Source organism: Phallusia mammillata, chromosome 3, assembly GCF_965637545.1.
Source record: "Phallusia mammillata chromosome 3, kaPhaMamm4.hap1.1, whole genome shotgun sequence".
Taxonomy (NCBI): domain Eukaryota; kingdom Metazoa; phylum Chordata; class Ascidiacea; order Phlebobranchia; family Ascidiidae; genus Phallusia; species Phallusia mammillata.
In genome coordinates, this window is record NC_137254.1 from 29098676 (window position 1) to 29124499 (window position 25824).

Below are 25824 nucleotides of genomic sequence, written 5' to 3' on the forward strand. Positions count from 1 at the left end.
AGAGCAGTAGAAACATTTCCCTGGGAACACCATGAGCAATCCGAATGTGTTGGAGAAAATGTCTTCGACGAGAAGCTCCAAAACCAAGAGAGAAAGCTGGAATAAATCATGGGACTTTGTACTTGCACTTCTCGGTGGTTCAATAGGACTTGGTAATGTGTGGAGATTTCCATATCTCTGCTTCAAGAATGGCGGGGGTAAGTGGAAAAATTTGCACACTGTATGGGTTGGTGTTTGTGCGATATAACTTGCTGTTTTTTTGTTTGTTTGTTTCGGGCCATAGTTTACCATGGAGCTTAAGCAACGTGCTTACAACAGCTAGCATCATATGGCACATGTAAATAAGCTATTGCTGCCAGGCATAGTATCAACTTTAAAGAGCTCTTCTGGCAAATGTATTTTTATTCCGACGTTTCGACGTCCTATACAGGTCGTCTTCATCAGGGTAAATAACACTGAATGCGTCTAGTACAGTGCACGATAAACAAAGGAAAAAAGGAATAAAACGCAAGCACGTCACAACGAAACGAAACTTTTTTCCTTTGTTTATCGTGCACTGTACTAGTCGCATTCAGTGTTATTTAACCTGATGAAGACGACCTGTATAGGACGTCGAAACTAGGGTTGAATTATCCGGATATCGGATAACCGGTTAACCGATTAACCGAAGGATTTTTTGTTATCCGATATCCGGATATTTTTGTGTCGGTTAACCGGATAACAAAAGAACAGTGCCGCGTCAGCGTTTTATGCATTTTAACATAATTTTAGAAAACACGCAGTTAATGTGCAGTGGTGGATGCAACGAACGACTTTATGTTTATCCTACATATTCCCTACCAATGTTCAAATTCACAAGAAAATTTACGTCACACTAATGAAACGGTAAATACATCTATTGTAAGGTGATTGGCTCGGAGGGATAAATTTTTAGATACGTAAAAAAATGTTCGTTTAGTAACAATGTTTGCGGCCCGGTGCATTGTGGGACATCTCCATACATTTTGATATGAATTTCCCACAATGCACCGGGTAACTTGCAACGAAACATAGCGAACTTGAACGCAAGTAACTAAGTTGCCGCAAGTTAGCTATCTTGCAAGTTTTTTGTTTGTTTTCGAAACGGCGTCCCATAATGCTTAAGCAGTAAATGCGTAAATTTAATATATGCTGGACAATTATGAACAAAAAAACGAAATCGGCGCCACAATTGAATGATGTTGGAATAGACTTATTATTATCCGGTTAAACGGATAGCTAAATTCAAAATATCCGTATATATCCGTTATCCGGATAGTGGAAATTATTGATATCCGAACCAACCCTAGTCGAAACGTCAGAATAAAAATATATTTGCCAGAAGAGCTCTATAAACTTGATATGGCACATATGTTTGCATGCTTGATAAGTAAGAGTGTAAGAATTGTTTTGTGAAATTTAGGTGCTTTTCTGTTCCCTTACCTTTTCTTCGTCATGGTGTTGGCGATTCCTATGGTGATGCTGGAGACTTCAATGGGACAAAGGGTGAGGCGGGGATTGGTACAGAGCTGGGAGATCGTTCCTGTGTTCAAAGGTATAACATCAATCTGATTAAATTGTTGTTGTTTGCGGCCGACATGTAACATTTGAAGAATGGTTTTGCATAGGAAACAAACAGGAACAAAGGATTTTTATATCGATTTATATTTCGATTTCCACGAACTGATGATGCCACATCGGCGATAAGTTATATATTGCTTTATTTGAACCGACAGACTCTGTTTCACCAAGGATTTTGTCGTCCATTGGTTTTACTGTATTATAGTAAAAAGGCCAAACAGTGATCGTCAGTTTAAGTCATGCTGTTGATGGTTTTGATCTATTACTAAAGTTGTCATTTTGTTCTACACAAATCTATTAGCTTGTTTGTTATAAATTTAAAAGAATTCCGAAATTCACAAAAAGCAACAACCTTTGACAACAAAATGACAACTTCTTTAGAAAAAATTAGGCGGTCCATCAAATTATCGAAACCGAATTGTCAACGTTGCCAATCCTCAACACGCACAAGATGCCATAATAGAAGGAAAGAGAAACATACACTTTATATGAAGTGTATTTTGCCTTTTATACATTATTATTGAAACTGAATCTGATTGCAATGAAAAAGATATTAGACTCACGCAGTTCAAACTGCAAAAAGGTTTGGGTAATAAATTGACGCAGCAACATTTCTCCCTATTTCACAGGTCTGGCCGTCGCCCAAATAATGGTCAGCTTCTATTACAATGTTTGCTACGCGGTGATTATGGCGTGGTGCTTTAAGTATTTTCAAGTCAGCTTTATGTCTCCCTTGCCCTGGTCGACTTGTGGAAACCCGTGGAACACAAACCGCTGCGTGATGGCCAAGAAGAACATTGAATCGTCGATTAATATTACAACATTCGAAAATTCATCTCATACCGATGCAACCTCACACGCGATAAACAGTTCCCACAACGCAACAACCACAATAGGAGTTACCTCATCAGCAACGGAGTATTGGTTGTAAGTAAAACCTATACCCTGAACAGTCGTAACCTAAGACAATTTAGAAATAGTCAAACATATTATGTATTTTTAAACGACATTTCGGATTTTCGGATCATTACAACTTGAATGATTGTCCAAATTAAGGTGGTGACAAAAGGTTGATAAAACATTACAAGTGTGGTAATTCCACACATAAAACATTATAGTCCTTGTTGCAAAAGATACTTGTTAATTTTTTTTAGTTTAGTTGCAAGTTCAAATTTAGTTATGGACTGCACACACCGTAACTGCTCTATATACCCATACTGTTAAAGAAACCTGCGAAAGGCTTTTGATCCGTTCATCAGAAAAAAGTGTTAGCAAAACAATTTGGAGTGTAACAAATGTGGCCACAGCTTTAAGTGTGATTGTTTTAGGTCTTAAAATAATGTACATACTGACGAAAACAAAAAGTTACCTGATAAAGCTCGAGATTCAAATCAGTTTTGGAAGAAAGTATCAGGCAAAACAACAAATTGAAGTAAAATAACCGAAGGGCTTTAATAGATTTTTGTATAGTGCTTGGTACATTTCCAAACAGCTAAGTGTGATTATTTTCAGTCGTGGAATATTGGACGTGTCCCCAGCAATCGAGGTTTCTGGCAGTTTTCGTTCAAATCTCGTAATTTGCCTCATAGCGGTTTGGATCCTGGCTTATTTAGCCACGTTCAAGGGCATCAAGTGGACGGCTAAGGTGTTTCATTTCTCTTGCTTATGATTTTTCCCCTGTGGTGCCTCGACAATGTACAGATAAAACTTAATTGAAACAGCACATGCCAAAATGTGTGTTTGCACCCGTAAGCCAATGGGTCTGAACCTTTCATAGATCGTGGACCCCTTTAAATAACCCTCGGTAGCCGTGACCCCTGCTCATCACAAATTGCAGATGAAAAACTTACCAAACTACATAGTAGACGCTATACAATGTAAACTTTGTTCAAAAATAGGTCTTTTATGATCTTTACTGGTCATATTCCCACAGCTTAATGGTCATTTCCCACCTGGTTGGGAACCACTGACTTAGTATCATTTGGCGGATGTTTTTAGTGATATTTCACCCCTGGTCGCTCAGAATACAGGGCGTGGGCCCACTGGTGGGCCAAGGGCTCTGGATTAGGACATTAATATGAGTGTACCGTGATCGCTGGTCTGCAAAGACGCTTGTGGGCTGATTCCAGTTATGAATTTATGTGCATCTTAACTTAACATGTTTTGTTTCTATTAGATCGTATACGTAACAGCCACATTTCCTTTCTTACTGATTATCGTCATTTTGATTCGCGGGCTAACACTAGAGGGCGAATCACTCGGCTTAAGGTACTACGTCATTCCTGACATGACAAAGATTGCTAATCCGGAGGTAAGGTTGTTGTTTTCGTTTGTTAAGGCAAAAATATGAAACGTTTAATAGTTTTATCTAGTTTAATAGTTTTATAAAAAGTGTTTTTCAAAAAGTGACAAAATTTTGTGTAACGTGTTTTAGCAATTAGAGCGGCCCAATGGACGGAAAAAGCGACGAGCTTTAATAGTCAACGGTTTTGAAAAATGATCATGCCATCAACAGTAATATGGGGGGGGGGGGGGGGGGGGCTTCATCACCCGTTTATTTCATCACGAGGGGCTTCATCACCCGTTTATGACCACGGGGGACCTAATACAAAAACTAAGAACGCAATTTTTAGCTTTAACTTATATTTCACATAACAGGTATGGGTTGCAGCAGCTACTCAGGTAATTTATTCTTATTCCGTCGGATCGGGAATCCTAACAACACTTGGAAGCTACAACAAATGCCACCATAATTTCTGGAGGTAAGTTCTTCTTCAAAACTACAGTGCAAGTCTTTTCAATTTTTATTTTACGTCTTGCTTAGGAGACTGACTTGATTAGGTCGTGGCGTAGTATGATTTATCATTTTAAATTCTTTTTGCATTAGTATTTAAAATAGACGTTGACAATGCAGTAACAGAGTATATTGGTCTTAGTCAAAAAGCTAGCAATCTTTTCATCTAGGGAACAAACGCATTGATATTTGTGTTACAGAAAGAGAAGTTGTATGTCAGGCCGGGCTTTTCGCGCCTAGGTTTAATTAAAACGGCCTGACATTACTCTCATCATCACTTGGCCGCAATCGCACCAACTTTCAAGCCTAAAATGGGCCCTTCTACAACTCTGGCACATGAGCAAATGTAGTGCTTTATTCTTGCTGGTTTTTACCAGCGACTGTTTTTTTACTGTATATTTCAAGACACCAAATTGTTTTTGCAAACGTTTGCAATTACAGGGACGCAGCTATATTCTCCATATTTAACACTATGACAAGTTTTGTGAGTGGACTGGCGATCTTCTCCACTCTCGGGTTTATGGCAAACTACCAGGTATTTGAGCAGCTTACTATAAAGACACTTAGTAGAAACAGTAATGTCAACAATAAATAAACCAACCACTGTTTGGTTATTTCATCGAACTTACAAGTTTAAAAGAGAAACAATCAAGCCAGCATATTTGAATGGAACATGACGTAAAAGTCCCGAGCTAAAGATGGACCAAAATTCGACCATCTGAGCTTATTCAACACCTGACCTTATAATCTCTTTTTGTTTTTACCTGTACGTGGTTTCATGTTGTTTTCATGCTGTTTTTTCTGCTTTTACTGGTTTTACGTGCTGCTTGGTTTTTACAATCATTTCATTTGAAAGTTGCCGTCGAAACGCCATGTTCTTTACAAATGTATTGGCTTGTTGGTTTCTTGTTAAAATTGTCAAAACCGTGAATTGTGTAAATTACAAGTTAAGATTTTTTTTCTTTTTCTTTCTGGACACACTTTTCATTCGTTTTTACCTAAATTACTTTTTCAATTTAACGCTACAGAACACAACAGTCGAGAAAGTTGCAAGCTCCGGACCAGGGCTTGCGTTTATCGCCTACCCAGAAGCATTGTCACTCTTACCACTACCCCAACCGTGGAGCACCCTGTTCTTTCTCATGATTATTTTCATCGGCTTTGACTCAATGGTAAGGACAGGGACAAAACAGTACAAACACTTGCCCACAATCGTACCAGAGCAGTAAAAATGTATGAAATCAAAATGTCACACTGGACACAACGTTGAAAATGATCCTGGCCGAAAACAACACTGTCAGAACACAACAGAGTTGTAAGTGGGGCCGACGTCCGGACTTGATGTAACAAGTTAGAGGCCCGAAATTATCAGAAATTTCGACACGATTGAGCCTAACTGTGTTAAGTAAGGTTGGAATCGTTAGATTCAAGTTTAATCAAACACGATACAAAAATCCCGGCCTCACTTACAACTCTGGTAAAGAGTAAGTGTTCTTATAAAAAATGTTCAAGCCAAAATCTAAAAAGCTTAAATTATAACCCTACAATACACTCAAATTTGTAGAGCTCTTCTGGCAAATGTAATTTGATTCCGACGTTTCGACGTCCTATACAGGTCGTCTTCATCAGGGAAACAATACACTATTGTGAAACAATATGTTCAAGATCTCTCCTCTATATTTATTTGTTTTTAAAGCGACATTTGTGGACATTGCCATGCAACGCACTGATTTGACCATTTTTACAGTTTATTGCCCAAGAGACCATCATGGCAATTTTATTTGACAACATCCTAGTCTTGCGCAAGAGAAAAGAACTCTACCATGCTATTGTGTGCTTCTTAATGGGATGTATCGGACTTACAATGGTAACGCAGGTAAGACGCCAGCCAACGGTTATCGTCAGCAAACTTCACAAGAGCAAATTTGCCTCGGTAGCAGAAAAGAGTCTGAATGAATATTTGCTTACTGATTCAAATCTTTCAAAAACATCACGTAACGCATCCTTATGAATTTAAGATATATAAATATTTCGCCTATGCGGCATCATTGGTAGTATAAGCAAGCACAAAGATATATATCTTGAATCTATACGGATGAAAGACTTGATGTTAAATAAATTTGAATCAATAAGCATAAGGTTCATTGCAATCTTTGGTCACAAAGCAATGAGCTGAGAGGCTCTAGTTAAAAGTTTGAAGTATACAGTATCGATACTTCAAGGAACTTCACTTTATAACAGTCATATACAATTTTGCAAGATCAATCTCTTAGTTACAAAAATTCTGCATGATCATTAGCTGGGTCAAACTTTTATTCATTATTTTAAACAGGGTGGAGTTTATGTGTTCGAGATCTTTAACAACTACGGTACTTCAGGCTGGTGTATGTTCCTTATTACTGCAACAGAATGTGTGGCAATTGATTGGGTGTTCGGCTTCGAACGTTACTGGGTGGAAATAAAGAACATGATCGGGGAACAAAGAGGGAAATATTGGCTACTGGTATCTTGGAAATTTGTGGCACCTATCATATGCATTGTAAGTACCTGATGCTAAAGTTTTACTTGCAGTTACAGCGACTTTGTTGTACTTGCTAATCCGTACTTGGCCTACGCGTAATTGGTTGCGTCACCAGCCTGGCGTCATACAAGTGTATGGTCATGTTATAGGATCAAATTCATAAAACTCTTCCGGCAATTGTACTTTTATACCGACGTTTCGACTTCCTGTAAAGATTACTTCATCAGGGCAAACAACACTGAGTGTGCGCATATGTACTTAATATTTTGCCTGACAGCAACAACTTGTATATGTTTTGAGTGTTTTGTAATCGTGGACCTAGTTTTCAAAAGTGGCTTGTCTTGTTATGGACGTTGTGGTTTTCGGACAAGTTTTATACTTGAAGTTTTACATAATAAACATGTGAAGAAACAAAATTTGGTATCAAAAGTGCCTGATACGTCGCTTTTATCAAACTCCAGCTATTTAGGTTTAACGTTTTATTTGCTTTTTAGATTATAGCGGGTTACTACGTGACAATGCATAAACCACTACGTTATCGAGATTACGTATATCCACCATGGGCACAAGCAATCGCCCATCTCATGAGCTTCAGTTCAGTTATAATGATCCCGACATATGCGATCTACAGCACCTACACCACGTGGAAGAACGGAGGAAGCTTCCGAAAGGTAAAACGAAGTTAGGCAACCTTGACCATGCAAACTTAATGAATAAGTTCACGAAAAAACACGAATTTCGACAAGAAACGATTGATAAAACGCTGCGACGAATCTATTCACTATATACAAGTTATCTGAAATTTGTTTCTATAAATCACGTGGTACCGAATCTAGCCGGTCTCCCTAGCATTCTTAAATAACAAGGCATGGACTAGAAAAAACTAATCACCGGTCTGCTTGTACGCTTTCGGGCTGATCGTAACTGTTTCTATAAGAAATAAGACCCAGACTTGGAACAACAAAATATAAAACGACGGCATATAGCCACATTGTAAACAAACCATTAAAAACACACAGTACTATATATAACACGCAAAGTTTCCATTGACCAGTGCAGACAAAACTAATACGATTTTTATGTTCTAGTTGCTTGGACAACAACCTAACGAAATTGTGAAGGAATCTAGAAGGGTGGTTTAGCACATATTGCCCTTGAATATACACTATAACCTATTTTCAAACATTAATATATATGTCCTACCGTTATTTTATATTGGGTCCCTTATCATGCACTGTATTTTATAATCTTGGTTGTTTCTGCAAGCAGAAACGCATGGGTCCTCACACAAGCAAAGTTGTTTGATATTGTAACGTCAAACACAGTAATTGGTACTGTACATCAATTATTATGCTATATGGAATACTACCTATTTAAATTCATTCCATTCACATAATATTAAAGGTTTATCCATTTTATGGTATATCTGAGAAGAGTTAAATAGCGAGAAAATAGGCTAAAACACAACAATTAGCTCCTATTAATGGCAAATTGCACAGGATTGTAGGAGGCTAACAATCGACACCTGTACATGGTATACTCTACAACAGGGGTGGGCAACCTGCGGCCCTTTTTTAAAGGTTGTGCGGCCGGCAGAGACGCTTGGATTTCAAATGTACTGGCAAACGAGATTCGAACTATTATATATTTTTGAGCTGATTAATACGCCCGATGCTATTTTTCTGCGACCTGGCATTATGAAGCTAGAATCAAATACGAATTATGCCTGTAGTTAAGCATATTTGGCACGCAACAAAGCAAAATCACTTTGTGTTATACCAGGGGTCGCCAACCCGCGGCTCCGGAGCCGCATGCGGCTCTTTGATCCCTCTGATGCGGCTCAGTTTTTGAATTTACCAAATGTTGTACATTTGAATAAAAATTATGTGACGATTATTCCGAACACAAAAGTCGAACACGAAAATTCCCATCTCTATACCATCAAACGTGAAGTCTGAAAGAGGCAAACTGGCGGCGCGCAGGTTAATACGCAATATGAGACAATACTGTTTTTGTTTACAGTGTGTGTGCGCGCGTAACAATAGCTGTTTGTTAATTGTTACGTAACAAACGCGTTAACAAAGGAATACAAGTTTGCAGCCGCGCGATCTTGTTATCGCTGTTTTACATGTGTGTGTTTTGCATTTTGTCGCTTTAAAAGAAATTGTCTTGCAAGTTATGTCATTATCCTGATGAAGGCGTCTTGTATAGGACGTCGAAACGTCGATTGTTTACAATAAAACTGCTGGATGAGCAATACTTGGTCAAAGGAATACAAATCTGCAAAAAAAGAATATGCAACGCTACGTAAAGTTGTTTTCTCTGCTGACGAGACTAGTATACCAGTGTGTCTAATATGCAATGAAACACTAGCTAACAACAAAAAGTCGAATGTCATACGACTAAAAACGTTTTGCATTTTATTTTAAATTTTAAAACGACTTTGTGGCTCCCAGTGTTTTTTACTACGTGAAACTGGTCCGAGTGGCTCTTTGAGTAGTAAAGGTTGGCGACCCCTGTGTTATACATATGCAGGTGCGGCCCGCGATCCAATTTTGACATTTGTAATTGGCCCCACAGAATAACAAAGGTTGCCCGCCCCTGCTCTACAAGCTGGCCAAATTTCATTCAATTCAGACATTGTTTGAAAACTTGACCCTTTTTAGGGGGCTAGAGGTGTAAATATTGGGGCCACAGGGTTAAATACAACCATTAACACTATAAATGATAAATTCTACAAACTGTCCAAACGTCATTTAATTTCAACACCGTTTAAAAAACTCAGACATTTTAGGGGTTTAGTGGGGTAACTGATGGGGTTCAACACCCAAAAGTATAATATATAAAACTACAATGACCCAATCAATAGATATGTACAATTTTATCCAAATCGGAAAACGTAAAATTCTGGGGACCCATAATACTTCAGCGGAATATAAAATCTTTTGAAACTTTTTCAACAATTTTTCTGCACAGTGAATAGGTAATTGTAAACGCCATCAAAAGACAAAACCATGGCACATATGAGCGAAGTGTTACCCATATTATTTTAATCAGGGTTGCCACATCGTCTTAATTTCTAAGATTTGTCCTTATTTTGAAGGGCAACGCGTCTTAGAAAAATATAGTGTCCCTATTTCCAGGAAATGTGCATTTTTGACTTACGTCTTATTTTGTCTTATTTTCGACAATTACAAGTCAAATTCCTGCCACAAGTGAAAGCAAACCTATAAACCTGAGCTGTCGTGAGATGCACGAAGTATTTTCTATAAACAAGGAGTTGCTGGAACAGATTTCATGACCAAAATATTGCAAATTATATGTCATGGCTCGTATAAATGCAAAGATTTATTCAAAAACGTTTGTTTCAGCTGAGTTGTGTTGTTTCACAGCAGGCCTGAGGGCGGCCCGCGTAGTCCTAAGGGCGAGTTGGTATAGGTGACCCCTGTGACCTTGTATATTTTTTTAAATATACGTGAACTGTAAATAAGATACACCGCTTCAGTGGTCAGTTAAACCAAGTAAGCCAAAGTTTGAAAGTTATTTTAATCAAGAGCGATTGAAGCGTGTAAAAGTATATAGCACATCACACTAAAACAGTCTTTGATTTACAGGTGCACTTTTCGTGCTATGTTTATGACAACAATACAAGTGTTTATAACTACACACTTTATGACAACACTACAAGTTGTGTTGTACTTTCAATGCAGGCCTGAGGGCGACTCGCTCTGTCCTAAAGAGATGTTTGTATAGGTGGCCGCGAATATATATATATAGACGTGAATGCTAAATAAGGTACAACGCTTTAGCGGTCAGTTGAAACAAGTCAGCAAAGTTTTGGAAGTTGTTTTAACCAAAAGCGATTCAGAGGTCAGAAATTATGAGGCAGTTGTTTATTGCGTTGCTTCTTGCAATGTGTGTCGGCTATTCATACGGTAAGTTTGAATACATCGTGTCATAGCATAAAGTGTTAATACAAGCCGTTATTGCAAAAAAGATCTTGCCTTAAATATTTCTAATCGTGTGTTGTGTGAATATTAGCCTGTCAAGAACAAAAACAACGGCCTCTTTTATACCAACTCGTATTTGCGAGAATTTATTATACAACAGCTTTTAACCTGAGCAAAAAAACAAAACCAAAACAACGAAATGTTATCCAGGTCTACTTTGCTTGAAATGCACGAACGCAGCTAGCTTGGCTGAGTGTGAAGCCAAAGGATCAATGGTTCAATGCACCAATCAACAGGTAAAACACCAAAATTGGTTTTAACTTAAAAAATAGTGTGAGAAATCCTGAAAAAATAACATTTCCCAACCCCAACTCAGTTAAAACAATAAAACTTTGCAACAATCTGAATTAGATGTGTATCTAAAATCGCATTTTCTTCAACAGTCGTGCCAAAGCGTTGTCCGAAAACACAACGGCAAAACTTTGATCACCAAACGCTGCAAACAGACGACCGCTTGCTTAAACAACATGAAACAGGTATTTATTTTTAGCCAATGCGGCCTATGTCTCGTAGCCAACTGAACTTATGAGGCTTTATACGTCCTAACACTGTCTGCAGCTTACTTATTATTCATCGACTGTTTTATGTCAGTATAAAACAATTCATGTGTTTTCTTACCTTGTTAAAACAAACAAAAAACAGATTTGAAACGTTAATTGATACTTCTTGCAAAAATTAAGCAACCAACTTCATTCGTACGGAGTTCAAAAGCTGGACGCTCCATATACTTTGCCTTAATGAGATTTTATGTATCCGCGCAGACCATTCGGTCAAAAAGGACAACAACGCTTCATCATTTATTGCAACAAAAAACCGTTAACATTTTTTAGAATCTCAGACCATTTGGAAAATCAACCCAATGTAATGACGATGAGATTAACTCAGTTTGCACATGCTGCTGCGATAAGGATAATTGCAACAAAGGACCGTTAGACTGTGTCAAAGAACAAGACACAAAACCAATCAAGGGTGAGTATTATGAAGGAGTGCACAAATACAACTTTTATATTACAAAAGGTCTTCGCTTTTATTAGACCTTTTTTAAATACTTTATGAACCATAAACCCCTACCGATCTGGAACTGTTGATTGTTTGGGTTATAGTTTGTGCTGATACATCCATGTAGGAATTGGATATAAAGCACATGTGTCAAATCATAAGGCGTAATTTTGCTTGTGTCACAAAATTACCATCATTACAATATTAAGTTCTTGAAGAAAAAAAGTTTAACTATCTTGTTATGCAGCGGCTAACGACGTGACGTGCCAACAACAAGGTGTGCTTCCTCACGGCGAAGCGAGTTGCTCGGATGAAAACAAACAAGGCTCAACTTGCGAGTTTCGTTGCACTTCACCCAACTATTCTATATACCCGTCTGGTGCGGATAAAAACCAGTGTGGAGCCAATGGACAGTGGAGTCAACCAAAACCCTGTTGCGCCAGTGAGTGTTTTCTATTTTCTGTTGCAGTTCTGCTTACTACATTCGTTTGTTTTTTAAAGCAGAATTGTAAAACGGGCCGGATTTTTACAGTCAGGTTCGGTTTCGAGTTTAAATTCAAACTAAACGGGCTTGATAAGAGCCTGAATTCGTATTTGGCATCAAATGTGACTTATTATCACTTTCGGGTCTTGTTATAAAAGGCCAGGGTTTGGGCTTGCATTTTCGGGTTTTGGTCAATTTTAAGTCAGCTTACACCTATGCAAGGTTAATGCAACAAAGAAAAGGACACATGGAAACCAAACAAACTTTATGCTGAATTCCAATGCAAACTTTAACGCAGACATCGTTATAATCTACAAAACCGATGGACAGGTTATTATAACAATGTCAAGTGTCATACAAAACTTTGCGTAAACATTTTCGCGCCTAGCGTAAACATTTATCCTAACTTACAAGCTAAAACAAACCGGAATGGAAGTTTACAATATCGACGTGTTTAACTTAAACATCATCAAGTTGTTTTTTACTCGTTACTTTTAGGGCCGTGTCCACCGTTTTTCCTGTTCGACGCTGCAATACTTCACCACGTTTCGGATAAAAGAAGTTATCCAGTCGTTCAAGCTATTCGCATTAACGTGGTAAGGTGAGTAAATCGCTAAGACCGGCATTATATTAACTCCAGCGTTAAGCAACATCGCTATCGATGAACAAAATCACAGTTGGAACTTCCTACACCAGGTTATGAAACGGCGTCAGCGTTTTCATACGTCATAAAAGGTGAACAAAGCGTGTTTGTAGTATGATAAAAAATCACACTAGTTGTTATATGGTACATACAGAAGGTATACGTGTTTGCCTTGAACCAAAACCATCATTAAACACAAGGTTTATCAAACTTTTTCACCCAAAAGTAAACTTCTAAATTAAAATAACCAACATCTTCTTGCACACCATAATATGAATGTAAACAAAAATTACTTATGAAATGATCTCATTAAACAAATAGGTTTCGTTATCTTGTGGCGCGTTTGCACCAGTAAGTCCTTGCGCACTATTTAAAAACTACTGATATAATACGTTCAATTTCGTAGGCCTGTTTAAATATAAATAAAACTCATCTTCTACTAAACCTCAACTTAACTGTGTGTAGTATATTATAAATCACGAGTCACCAGAGCCTCAGTACGACAGATGGAGACAACAGGCGCGTATAATAACAGATTGAAAACTTTCATAAGTCTGAAGTTGTCCACCGTTTTTTTATGTTTAGCTATACATAATTCACTTAAGTAATAGGCATCATCAGTATCTAAAAACAACCTCAACTTAGAAACATAATTTTAACACATTACTTTATGCAAAGAGACAACATGGACATCAACTATGACACTGGAAAACTTGCTGGGTTATTCTACAACAGCGAACCCGTTCTTGAGACGCAATACAACTATAATGAATACAACGACAAGACGCAGCTAATCCAGTTGGCTGTTGAACGGGTCAAACCAACTAATTCAGGTTTGTCCAGTCCATATTTGAGTAGAAACTTAAATTACTGCAAAGTTCATTTGGGTTTTAGTCAGAAATGCAAACTTTACAAAACTAAATCAACCCTTTTAAGTAGTAATATTAAACGCGTTAATATCCTGCAACAATTAACATTGTCTCGAATACTAGACAGTCAAACGCCACACCAAAATACCTACATTATTTTACAATATTTTAATACCTACAATTTAAAAAAATCTTAATTACCCATGTACTTTAAAAACGCAGTCAAAAACATATCAATAGCGAAATAAAACAACTCTTATTAAACAAGTTCTGAATCAAATTCTGAATTACCTTAAACTTGCTCTGTTGCGACATCAAGAGGATGCAATCGTGAACACCGGACGGGCGATGAAGTACGCCATCAATAACATGTACCTGGCAGAGATGGGGGCAAGAGATTCAAGAGTTCCAAAGATTATGGTGATCATCACCGATTCAAACTCAGATGACAATGTTAAAGAAGCAAGCGATGCAGCAATTCAGGCTGGAATTACGGTTAGTGTTGCTTTCTGTATTAAAAAGGGGTTAAACAATTCGAGATCATCAAAAGATAGACCTTCACAGTGCTCTAATAATGCAATATCACAAAGCATATATGTGAAGGCTACTTGTAATAACGCATTTTAAAGAATGCTAACATTTTATTACATTCATGATTGCAGCGGTGACGTGGTTTTAAACCATCGTTTTGGAACATTGGTTTAGCTAAGCACAAAGTAATGGAAAAATTACTTCCTATAATTTTGTGTGATAAGACAAACGTAAAACTGAGGTATAGTGTTCTAGTAATGCAATATCAACATAAATATTGTTAAAATTTGCCAAATCCTGTCCGTACAACAAACCCCGCCATATGCGGAAAGTGTAAAAAAGTTTAAGATGTGCGGAGATGATCCTGCAAATTGACACGGTATTTGACTCCACACTTTATAACATATTTATCACAGTTTCTGAACAATAAAGTGTTGAGTATGGTTTATTTATTATAAACAATCGAAGTTTCGACGTCCTATACAAGACGCAATAATCAGGATAAAACTGCTGGATGAGCAATACTTGCTTATACATTATGACTGGCAGCAGTAGCCTATTTAACAAAGTATTGTTCTTTACAGCCCTACATTTTTGCCATCGAACATCCCGACTGGCCATTGAACAGAACACAAATGATAGAAGTTGCTGGAACTGCAGACAGAACCTACTTTCTTGCTGGAGAGGACGCGAATATGATGAAATTTGTTGATGATTTGACAGCTTCATTCTGCGAAAATCCATGTGACCACGTGCTTCATGAACACGAGAAATAAATCTAAAACGAAATATGCATTTTTATTTAGAAATATTAAGTAAACGCTAAAAAGTTTTTAATTAATCAACTAAATTCCCAAAGTTGTACTTTGTCGTGTATGCATTATGTAATCTTTAGCGGGTGGTTTTACGTAATAAAAGCATGGAAACATTAAAGTTTACTGGTGAATCCCACATTTGACATTAGTCTAGGAAAAGGGAACGTCAATGCAAAATGTAAGTGGAAAAGGTTTCGTGGAAAAAAGGTTATCAATAACGTAACATAGATAGAGCAAAAACTGCTGACTAAATGAAAAAAACAATAACATGAAGTAGCGTAGAAACAATGATGAGTATAGAAGGATTACCAGGGATTTTATGATAGATACAAAAAATTATTGTCATTATTCTAGGTTTGAAAAAGACAATTTATTCAATTCTAGACTAACAAAGAGATAAATTATCTTTGTTGCCGTAGAAGAGCGTCATAATAAAATTAATTAATTGGAAAAATGTTTTAACACTTGTCTGTTTATACAGTATCCAGAAAATGGTGACTTTTATCGGGACAAAAGGCATGGCAATTTGCGTATAACCCGATACGTACGTACGTATGTATTTTTGAGGCCATAATAATTGCTAATAACTATTAGGAACATGTACAAAAACTGGCTGTACATATTTTCAATGCAAATACATTTTGTTGTAAAATATCAATTATTCAAAACATGTGTTGAAGAAAGGCTAATGAGAGAAATGAATTAAATTGCAACGAATCAAAACTACAGGTTTAACAAATGGACAATTTCTTGGTGATTACTCGTAATGCAAAAGTTGTCTGCATTTCTGTCTGTATTAATGTTTCTCAGACTTTAAATATTTGTTTTTTATGGTCATTCGCATTATCCTTGAGCACTAGCGGTTCAAGCCTAACACGTTGCTTCAACCTCAATATACAACCCAAGAAACCAAAGGTGATGTTAGAAGCAACAGCAAATTTACTCCTGCCAAAAAAATGTTCACAAAAACACGATGAATTCACCTAGCTTCCCCTAGCTTAGTGTCTTTAAGAAGCCAAGATAGTTACGTCACAAACAAGACAAACACAATGATATGATTGCCCAGAGCGGTTGTTTTTATGTAACTTGTAATGAAATACAGAAGCGTTAATAAACACAGGATAAATCACAGTACGCCAGGCCCATTGAAGGCGCCATACCGAATCAGCCGGTCACCAAGCATTCACCACCATATGGCAAGGCGTAGGCTAAAAAAATCTAGCTTGCGAACCCACGACAGGAGTCTTTCCGGGACTCGCGCTCTACCAACTGAGCTACGCAGGCTCAGTGGGGAATCCGCCGAAAGTCGAATCACAAGCACCGTTACCTGCCTCGTATGCTGCACATGTCAGCTTCATAGTAGGGGATCGCCAGATTTATATATGAGTGTGTCGTGATCGCTGGTCTGCATAGACACTTCAGGGCTGATCCCAGTTATGAATTTATGTTCATCTTAATAAACACTGGAGACTTATGCATATTCCATGTCAGTTTAGACCAGGGGTGCACAACCTTTTCGCTACAACAGCCGCATCGTATATCCTTAATACACCAACAGTCGACAATTACCTGATTGTTTTTGTTTTTAAAATACTATGATGTAAAGAAATTGGTTTATATCATATATACACCATCCACTTGCTCCTGAAAAGGCCAGATTAAATGTATTGTGACAATTGTGGTGACTATTTTTTGCATTGTTTGTACACAATAGATGTACAACAAGTCTGGCGGGTATGGCTGGTAATACTTGTTCCAGTCCCTTAAAATCAGTTTATAGCAGTTTGAAAATCAAATTATTTAACAAACGAGATAAATTTACGTCCAGGGCGCCAGTACACATGTTTTAATATACATGATCACAGCCGCAAAAACTCGTCTCTGCAGCCACATGTGGCTGTACGGTTGCAGATTGTGTATTACTGTTTCGCAAAAAAGTAAATAAACGATTAACATATTTGAGTTTATAATCCTAAGCTAAAATAGTTTGCAGGAAAAGCAATGTTGATACCTGTACAGCAAAACTAAGTGAGACGAAATGAAGTCAATCATTACTTTTAAGACACTAAAGAACAATAATAGAAATAAGGACGGCATGGAAATCCTGCCGAAACAATGCGTAACGTAGAACGTCGAGCACTTTGTGGTACTGTCAAAATCGCTCCACCAAAGTTTTAAAGCCGCGGGTTTACGCAGTCAATGATAGAAATACTATGACATACTATTTCTACATGCAAAGCGTACAACGGGTTTAAGAACCACCGGTTTTAGTTGTTTGTGATGTATATTAATACATCCAATGCTATATTTCTAATTGCAACGGTTATAGCAAACAGCATCAAGTACGTTAAAACCCGGACGTGCATTTTAAATCATGGTAATTGGAAGCACTGGACTGACATTATATACATAAACCATAAAGGTAACAAAATAAGCACGTACACAAATATGTTACACATAATACTATTCAGGTGGATCAAAATGAATCTTTATTCAACTGACAGGTTACAATGTTTAAAGGTTGCCGTATAATCTTAATTTACAGCACTGAAAGCTATCTAGCGCGCTAGGTAGGTGGTTAAATCGTCCCAGTGACACAATAAACTAAAACAGCGTTGACCTATACTAAATAACTCAGCTACTGCCTGTCTAACTTCACGGGGATTAAACTTCCCTTGTCATTTTTACGACCATAGCCTGCCAGCAATTTGACAGGCATCTGACACTAATGTAGTTAGAATGACATGATGGCTTAGTGTTAGAAACTTTTTATCCATATATAAAGAGACAATTTCTATAGTTAAGTAACACTGGTTGAGTGATCATTAAGAGCAAGTCAGCCCAGGTATCAAAGTTGTTTCAACACAGAGTGTTTCAAATTTTTGATACAAAATGAGACTGTCGTTCGTCGCGTTGGTTCTTGCAATATGTTTCAGCTATTCCTACGGTAAGTTAACAAGGTAAAAGTGTTTATTTAGCAAGATACGGCCTTCGTAGTGTGTATAACCAGCGAAAACATGCACACACTTGTTTTATTTAGGTATACGTTATTACAACTTTCAACATAACTTGGAAACTATTACTGCTGGATTATCTTCGTGTTTTTTTCTGCGTAAACGTATGAATTTTGTGTTTCAGGCCTATCTTGCTGGAAATGCACAAACGCAGCTAGTTTGGCTGAATGCGAATCTAAAGGGCAGATGGTTCAATGCAACAATCAACAGGTAAGTACAAGTAAGAAGTACATCTTATGTGTATAGTAACAAACCAATGCGGTTCAATCCAAAAGCGAAAATGTATCTCTTAACATATATTCGCATTGATTATGTATCATTTGCAATGCAACACACAATGCACGCTTTATATATTTGATTATTATTTTAACAGTCGTGTCAAAGCATTTTTCGAACACACAACGGCCGAACTTCGATCACCAAACGCTGCAAACAGACGGCTGCTTGCTTGAACAACATGAAACAGGTAGGAAATAAGCTATTGCTGCCAGGCATAATGTATGACCAAGTATTGCTCATCCAGTAGTTTATTATAAACAACCGACGTTTCGACGTCCTATACAAGACGCCTTGCAAGACAAGACATGCCATTTATCCTGATGAAGGCGTCTTGTACAACGTCGATTGTTTATAATAAAACTGCTGGATGAGCAATACTTGGTTATTAAACAGGCATTTACCTCAAAAGCATTTTGAGTTATTGTAAAAAAAATAAGACTGAGTGAAACACCTCGACACGTGGCTGAACAAATCCATAAACTACACAAAATTTTAGCTGCTTATCCTTTTTAAGTTTGTTTGAAAACTGAACTGCCATTAGCGTTTTTATACCCTATAATGAAGTCGCACGTTACACTAACGTTTGTAGAATATAAGATCATCTGGGAAATCTTTCCAGTGTAATGGAGAACAAACCAACTCAGTATGCACATGCTGCTGCAAAGAGGACAATTGCAACAAAGGATCAATAGACTGCATCAAAGTACAACAAGCTACAGTGGCGGCACCAAAACCAACCAAGCCGGGTAAGCGTTAAATGATTTATGCTGTAAAACTGTAAAAAGATGGGTAGCACGACATCAAGTTCAAAATCGCTGTCTGGTGACAACCTATAAGCGAATAAAATCAGAACAAGTTGATTAGTTTTTTTATTTAACAAATAAAAACGTTTTTCCATGCACTTGCTATTTTTGTTCTCTATATTTACGTAACTGTAAGGGATACCTTATAGGTGCTGACTTTTTTGGATATGCAGCACATATACCTAAAAGCATCAACCCGAACTATATTGTTATGTAGCGATTAAGGCAACGACGTGCCCGAAGCAAGGCGCGCTACCTCACGGCGAAGCGAGTTGCTCGGATGAAAACAAACAAGGTTCAACTTGCGAGTTCCGTTGCACTTCACCGAACTATACCATCTACCCGTCTGGTGCGGATAAAAACCAGTGTGGAGCGGATGGACAGTGGAGTCAACCAAAACCCTGTTGCGCCAGTGAGTGGCTCCTTTTTAGATTTCAGTTTTTGTCTTCGTGTCATTTTGTTTTTTACTCGGTATAAAAACGGCAAAGGAAAGCAACAGTAAAATACAACGCGTTCTAAATTCACGCTACTAACATGATGCAGTAATACATCTTGAATTGAAATATTGTTACTTTTAGGACCTTGCCCTCCATTTCTCCTATTCGACGCCGCCATTCTCTACCACGCTTCGGACAGGCGAAGTTTGCCAATCATCAAAAATATCCGCAACAACATCGTTAGGTAGGTGCCTTACCAAAGCTAGCGACTTCTTAACTTTACAGCGTGAACCCTAACGTGTATTGTCTGTATGATAACGAATTTCTCAAATCGCTGCGTTAAAAGACGTAGTGTATCTTTGATCAAAAATACATTGTTTTCACGGTCGCTTACAAAATCTGGTTATTTTTAAACTATGTCAGCATACAAAACACTAAAAACTAAAATAAAACACAATCATTTTCAAAGGGATAACATGGACATTAACTATGACACTGGTAAACTTGCTGGAATATATTACAACAACAAACCTGTAGTTGAGACTCGATACAACTACAGTGAGTACAACGACAACAAAACGCAACTCCTGCAGTTGATTGGTGAAAGAATCAAACCGACCAAGACAGGTTTGTACACATTCAAATAGTAACAGTTATTAGCATGTAGATTTCTTTTTAACGCGCAACTGTGAATACGTGAATCCAATCTTTGTATGACCTTACGTTAGCTCCTATGTGAAACCAAGAAAGTCTGTGTTCGTAACATTTTTTCGGCTGTATACCATTTGAACATTTAACCACAAATGATGATCATAATTAATCCTGAAGCAACGATCACGGCACTAAGTCATGGTACACTATTAGGCATATTAAAGGCACACTGTCATGCCTATTGAAGGCTTAATGCAGAATTGAGCCTGCCGTGCATGCCTATGTACCAGTTAAGTAGAGCATCTGCCCAAAATAGGCTCCTGTCGCAAGTTTAAATCCTTACGCAGGGTAGATTTTGCTAGTGTATGGAAAATTATGGGAATGATAGGTTCTTGAACAGGTCTAAGTAAGCAAAACCACTATGTTAAAAAACAATAAAATCACCATTAACCTGATCTATTGTGTTCTGAAGTGGGGGGGTTCGTGAACACAGGCAGAGCGATGTGGTATGCTGTGAACTACTTGTACCGACCCGAAATGGGAGCGAGAGATTCCAGAGTTCCAAAGATTCTTGTCGTCATCACCGACTCAAACTCAACCGACAACGTTCAAGCACCAAGCAACGCTGCTATTCGCGACGGAATTACGGTACGTCCTGCAATAAAAATAGGTTGTTCAAGTTTTGTGTGTGAGTACAAGGAGCATTCTAATAATGCTGTAGCTTCGGATAATTGCACTATTTCACTGACAAACATTTTCTCCTCTTTTCCTTTTGACTAGAGTTTAATTGTACATTTACATTTTTATTGCGTAATTGAACTCACACATAAATGGTATATAATGCTTATGTTACGGTCACAATAAAAAAATATTACGGTCACGATAAAAAATATTATGGTTACGATAAAAAAGTCTGCCATGTCAGGAAAATGTAAGATATCGTTAAGATACCGATAACTCTTGTTGCATTTGGTTTTAGTTTTTAAGCAATATTTATAAGCGTCCAAAACAATTTTGTTTACAACAGCCGTACATCTTTGCAATCGAACACCCCGACCGGCCATTGAACAGAAAACAAATGGAACAAGTTGCTGGAACTCCAGACAGAACTTACTTTCTTGCCGGCGAAAACGCGAATATGATGAAATTTATTGATGATCTGAAAGCTTCATTCTGCGAAAATCCATGCGACCACGTGCTTCATGAACACGAGAAATAAACCTGAAACGAAATATGCATTTTTATATTAAGTAAATGAGCTTTTTAAAAACTGATAAATAAACCGACCGTGAAAAGATTGTTGCCTCGTCGAAAATGTAATTATACTTGCATTTGAATTTTTAGTAAATGTGTACATTATGATGATTTGCTGTGATCATAAAAAATAAACACAAACTTTTAAGAAATGAACACCAATAACTCATAAAGGTAGCCACGTATTTCAACATTATTAACTTAAGTCTAATTTAGCTTAAAAGTCTAATGAAAAGCAGGTGAGGAAAAAAGGTCAACAAAAGTTTGCCTAACCAATACATATCTTCTGGAAATCACACATGAGTCAAAAACGTTTTTGAAAATTTGAGGTTTTTAAAGTTTGGCGCAGACACATCTAGCAACCATATTTGTTTTATAAACATGACAGGATAGTTACACGTTTGCGTGTACGTCCCATTGTCTTTTAACATCTATCACACGTCAGTCGCCGCAGGGATTAGATGCGACACGTCATTAGACGTTAGTATTTATACAGCTATAAATCGACTTGTTAACGTCTGTCGGTTGCACATATTTCTTTGTGATTTGTAGTCAACAGTAAATTGCTTTGAAGAATGAAGTCGACGCTCGTATTCTTTGCTTTGATTGGAATGGCAATCGGTAAGTTGTTTTGCTAACTTTAAAAGTTTTTGATAGTGCGGTTTAGTGTTAATCAAAACGTTTGCCACTTTTAAAACTACCATTTTTGGAGGATTTAATTTGCTTTTTTAAGACCAAAAATCGTACAATTCAATTTGAGTAAGGTTTATGTAAATTTGGCAGGCGAAAACCTCCCGCATTTTCCACATGACTTCGCTATTCTCTACCATTCTTCAAATGACACCAACGCGATGATGATGGCCACTGCTGCCACAATAATTCACAGGTAAGGTGTTTTGTAAAGTGCGGTATGTTTGTTTTTATGTTCCAGTGCAAAACCTTAACTAATAGCATGACCTAAACTCTGTCAAGCTTTTTACTTCAGAATCAATACATTTTTTGTTAAATTACTTTTTGTCTCGGTGTTTTCGTTGCGTTGTGGCGTGCTTGCGCTCCACTCTTTTTTCATTTGTTCATCGTGCACTGTGCTAGTCGCATTCAGTGTTATTTACCCTGATGAAGACGACGTGTATAGCAGGGGTGTCAAACTCGTGGGGTTCAGGGGCCACATTGCAGTTTGTAAATTATGCCAAGGGCCGCATTTGAGTTTTAATGTAGATCACTTAAACAACCTCTTCGCCGCATTGTAGATCCTTATTTCACCAATAGCCGCCAATTACCTGCTGGTCTTTGTTTCAAAATTCCAGATGTAAAGAAATTGATTTATATCATATCATATACCATCTATTGACGCCCCCAATGCCCAGATTAATTTCCAACTTGATGCATAGTTAGTCTTAACTGTTTATGATGTCATAATCTAAATAGTGACGCTTGTGGTAACTGTTTTAGCATTATTTGTACGCAATAGTCGTTCCTATTACTATCGTTTCTATCTACGACACATGGCTTTTTTGTTTATAAATTTTTCTGTTTCTGTAAATATGTATTTAAATGATAGCTTTCACTTTGAAAAGTAAGAAAAAGTTGTTATGATTAGATATAAATCTGACAAAACACTACAATTGTTGTTGAGTGTTCGTTGGCCGCATTGGAGGGCTTCGTGGGCCAAATGCGGCCCGCGGGCCGCGAGTTTGACACCCCTGCTGTGTAGGACGTCGAAACGTCGGAATAAAATTACATTTGCCGGAAGAGCTCTACAAACTTGATATTATGCCTGGCAGAAATAGCTTATATACTTTTTTCTCGTTGTCATGGAATTTATAATTAAATTACCGAAAAATCTATTCGGGCCGTTATCTTCTATTTGGGCCGTTATCTTCACGATTAAACTTATAAACAGATCCGTATATGGTGTTCCGACAATTCCATTTAACAAATAATCGCATCACTATTGAGTTACTTTACAGTCAATATTTTCGCTTCTAATCCAAAAAATTTTCAGCATTTACATTTTGTTTGCCCTCATGCAAAAATACATTGAATAGCCGGAGTTAACTATTCTTGAATATCTCTAAGGACGCTCAAACAAACACCAGACGACGGCGCCAACTTCGCCGAAATCTATTTCAACGATTTTCCCGTAGAAGAATCGAGAATCAACTTTGCCGAATCCGCAAATGCAGAGGACGAACTGGAATTATTCATGCAGCGAATTTGGCCGGAAATGAACGCTACTGGTACTGGTCAGTGACTAATAAGCCTCTTTAGTAATATGCGCGATTGTGCAACGCTTGTTAAGAAAAAGGGTTAATGCGAAAAAAATCTCAACACGCTTTACTGTTTAAACGTTTCGGAGAATACTCTTGCTATCATAAGCAACTAACTATAGACATCGTTTCAGATTCGCACAAAATCAAACTTTAGGAATCTACACAAAGTGCGTTTCCATCTAAAAAACAAAGCCCTTAATAGATGTTTTCATATTTCGAAAAGGTAACCAGACTGCTGTTGCCAGTAAAGCGATAATATTCGCAATGCAACACATGCTGACGGAGGAAGCCGGCGCCAGAAAGACCAAGGGTGTGGAAGAAACAATTTTAATCGTCACCGACAGCAACTTAGACAACGATTCTATTATTGCGGCAAATGACGCCAGAGACGCTGACATTTCGGTGCGGGATTTTATGACAAATATTACTAATCGGATTTTATATGATATCGGGTTTTATATTATATGGTGGTTCTCAACCGGATTCGGGCAACAGAGTCCAATTAAATAAGTATAGTGGATCAGTCCATCGGTAATAGGATTAAAAACGTATCTACAACAAGCATGTTGGCTTAAAATATATTCCTCATAGTTTAATTTAATGAGAGACAGATAACAACAAATGGCCAATAATTTGGATAAGCGTTTCGTACTGATATTTGGTACTTAATATAATATTTATTGAATTACATACCATTAGCCCCTATCCAATTTAACTCAAAATACAATTAACGGTCTGTGGACCACCCGAAAAGTCATCATGGACAACTAGCGGTTCATGGATCTGTAGTTGAGAACTACTGATATAAGAGAAAGCAGTCTAGAACCAATTATTTGTTCGTTATTAACTTACATGGACATTAAAGCTACAGCATGTTTTCAAAAAATGTGCGCGCGTTTACGCTTGCACGCACATTGTGCAAAAAGCGCGCGTCTGGTCTAAAAAGCGCGCCGATTTTCGCAATACGTGTTTTTCTAAAGCTGTAGTGTTATTGAACCTACTAAAAAGCAGTTGATAAAAGGCTGTTTCTTTGATGGTTTTACATGTTCTTGGCAAAAATAGGACTCGCTTACTAAGTCGGTACAACATATTTTTAAGACAAAGTTCTAAATATTCGCAAATTAACATTTCAGGTATACGTCATCGTTATCAAGTCAAGAGATACGGATTTGAACAAAACACGTTTAGTGGAAGTAGCCGGCAACGAAACCAACGTTCTCCACGTGTCTGAAGAAGCAGGGAACATTTCTACATTCGCTCTGGCCCTAATTGACAACTTCTGTAGAAACCAATGTTTGACAAAAACGCCGAAAGAACCATGATGCCTGTTTCAACTTTTGTTTTAACATACGTGATTGAGTTTAATGAGAAAAGTGTTATATCAAATAAACAGATAAAAATCAAGGTACAAGTGCAAATGTGTTTTCAAGCAATAAATAATATACAAGCACTGCGTTCAAGAGTCACAAACTCAAAGACCATGTCAGGACCAAATTAATATATCTTGCTAACAGATATAATTTTTTATTAAATTAATCTATTCACTGAGAATTAAAAGCATTTAGATAAGACTAATAAAGTGAGCTTTATAACTTACCTTTAAAACCAAAGTTCATTTCAATCTGCAGTTGTCAGGTAGCCACGCCTGCCATGACCGCTACATCAGCAAAGCAGCGACATAAAATAACAATTTTTAAAAATCTTCAGTTTACTTTTTTGTTATACTTATAACAGAGAGATCTGAATGGTCAATAAGATATGTAAAACTACTTCAAAAAAGCAAACGACACCGAAGTCACAAATGTAAACAAGAACAAAATGCGTCGAGAAACGTTTTGGCAAAAATAA

At 37.4% G+C, this 25824-nt stretch overlaps 4 protein-coding genes and 1 long non-coding RNA gene across 9 annotated transcripts; 4 read left to right on the forward strand and 1 right to left on the reverse strand.

The window, feature by feature from the left end:
- The first annotated feature begins 31 nt into the window (after positions 1-31).
- On the forward strand, positions 32-9208 carry LOC145217451 (sodium- and chloride-dependent betaine transporter-like). Of its 2 annotated transcripts, XM_080084719.1 has the most exons (12): positions 32-197; positions 1442-1573; positions 2229-2526; positions 3112-3244; positions 3776-3910; positions 4258-4361; positions 4835-4928; positions 5422-5565; positions 6141-6269; positions 6726-6932; positions 7409-7585; positions 8003-9208. In XM_080084719.1, exons 1-12 carry the CDS (start codon positions 32-34, stop codon positions 8054-8056), a joined length of 1773 nt encoding a protein of 590 aa, XP_079940845.1. In that variant the 3' UTR covers positions 8057-9208. The 2 variants fall into 2 exon arrangements, with proteins under 2 accessions (XP_079940845.1, XP_079940846.1); XM_080084720.1 differs by lacking the exon at positions 3776-3910.
- On the reverse strand, positions 115-14274 carry LOC145217454 (uncharacterized). 2 transcript variants are annotated; one of them, XR_013857400.1, is made up of 3 exons: positions 14211-14274; positions 1462-1561; positions 115-177 (listed from the first exon to the last, which is right to left on the reverse strand). It is a non-coding gene; the product is annotated as an uncharacterized LOC145217454 (long non-coding RNA). The 2 variants fall into 2 exon arrangements; XR_013857399.1 differs by having other exon boundaries at positions 118-180.
- On the forward strand, positions 10002-15383 carry LOC145217453 (uncharacterized). The gene is made up of 9 exons (XM_080084722.1): positions 10002-10849; positions 11075-11160; positions 11308-11400; positions 11755-11893; positions 12171-12365; positions 12906-13008; positions 13729-13883; positions 14239-14414; positions 15035-15383. The coding sequence occupies exons 1-9, from the start codon at positions 10795-10797 to the stop codon at positions 15224-15226; spliced, it is 1194 nt and encodes a 397-aa protein (XP_079940848.1). The 5' UTR covers positions 10002-10794; the 3' UTR covers positions 15227-15383.
- Positions 15384-18152: 2769 nt separating this feature from the next.
- LOC145218389 (uncharacterized) lies at positions 18153-21855 on the forward strand. Of its 2 annotated transcripts, none has more exons than XM_080085789.1 (9): positions 18153-18212; positions 18404-18489; positions 18653-18745; positions 19148-19304; positions 19579-19773; positions 19940-20042; positions 20268-20425; positions 20922-21097; positions 21477-21855. In XM_080085789.1, exons 1-9 carry the CDS (start codon positions 18158-18160, stop codon positions 21666-21668), a joined length of 1215 nt encoding a protein of 404 aa, XP_079941915.1. In that variant the 5' UTR covers positions 18153-18157; the 3' UTR covers positions 21669-21855. The 2 variants fall into 2 exon arrangements, with proteins under 2 accessions (XP_079941915.1, XP_079941916.1); XM_080085790.1 differs by having other exon boundaries at positions 19178-19304.
- A 358-nt stretch (positions 21856-22213) lies between these two features.
- Positions 22214-25431, forward strand: LOC145218390 (uncharacterized). 2 transcript variants are annotated; one of them, XM_080085791.1, is made up of 5 exons: positions 22214-22324; positions 22487-22589; positions 23783-23949; positions 24200-24378; positions 25110-25431. In XM_080085791.1, exons 1-5 carry the CDS (start codon positions 22279-22281, stop codon positions 25296-25298), a joined length of 684 nt encoding a protein of 227 aa, XP_079941917.1. In that variant the 5' UTR covers positions 22214-22278; the 3' UTR covers positions 25299-25431. The 2 variants fall into 2 exon arrangements, with proteins under 2 accessions (XP_079941917.1, XP_079941918.1); XM_080085792.1 differs by having other exon boundaries at positions 23783-23943.
- Positions 25432-25824: the final 393 nt, after the last annotated feature.

Bases quoted from the DNA above. Each gene is read 5' to 3' on its own strand.
- LOC145218389 (XM_080085789.1), top strand. From the start codon at position 18,158: ATGAGACTGTCGTTCGTCGCGTTGGTTCTTGCAATATGTTTCAGCTAT. The intron at 18,746-19,147 runs GTAGGAAATAAG...TAACGTTTGTAG, and splicing joins GCTTGAACAACATGAAACAG to AATATAAGATCATCTGGGAA. The intron at 21,098-21,476 runs GTACGTCCTGCA...TGTTTACAACAG, and splicing joins CTATTCGCGACGGAATTACG to CCGTACATCTTTGCAATCGA.
- LOC145218390 (XM_080085791.1), top strand. From the start codon at position 22,279: ATGAAGTCGACGCTCGTATTCTTTGCTTTGATTGGAATGGCAATCG. The intron at 22,590-23,782 runs GTAAGGTGTTTT...AATATCTCTAAG, and splicing joins GCTGCCACAATAATTCACAG to GACGCTCAAACAAACACCAG. The intron at 24,379-25,109 runs GTGCGGGATTTT...TTAACATTTCAG, and splicing joins CCAGAGACGCTGACATTTCG to GTATACGTCATCGTTATCAA.
- LOC145217451 (XM_080084719.1), top strand. From the start codon at position 32: ATGAGCAATCCGAATGTGTTGGAGAAAATGTCTTCGACGAGAAGCTCC. The intron at 2,527-3,111 runs GTAAGTAAAACC...GATTATTTTCAG, and splicing joins TCAGCAACGGAGTATTGGTT to TCGTGGAATATTGGACGTGT. The intron at 6,933-7,408 runs GTAAGTACCTGA...TTTGCTTTTTAG, and splicing joins TGGCACCTATCATATGCATT to ATTATAGCGGGTTACTACGT.
- LOC145217453 (XM_080084722.1), top strand. From the start codon at position 10,795: ATGAGGCAGTTGTTTATTGCGTTGCTTCTTGCAATGTGTGTCGGCTAT. The intron at 13,884-14,238 runs GTTTGTCCAGTC...TGCGACATCAAG, and splicing joins GGTCAAACCAACTAATTCAG to AGGATGCAATCGTGAACACC. The intron at 14,415-15,034 runs GTTAGTGTTGCT...TGTTCTTTACAG, and splicing joins CAATTCAGGCTGGAATTACG to CCCTACATTTTTGCCATCGA.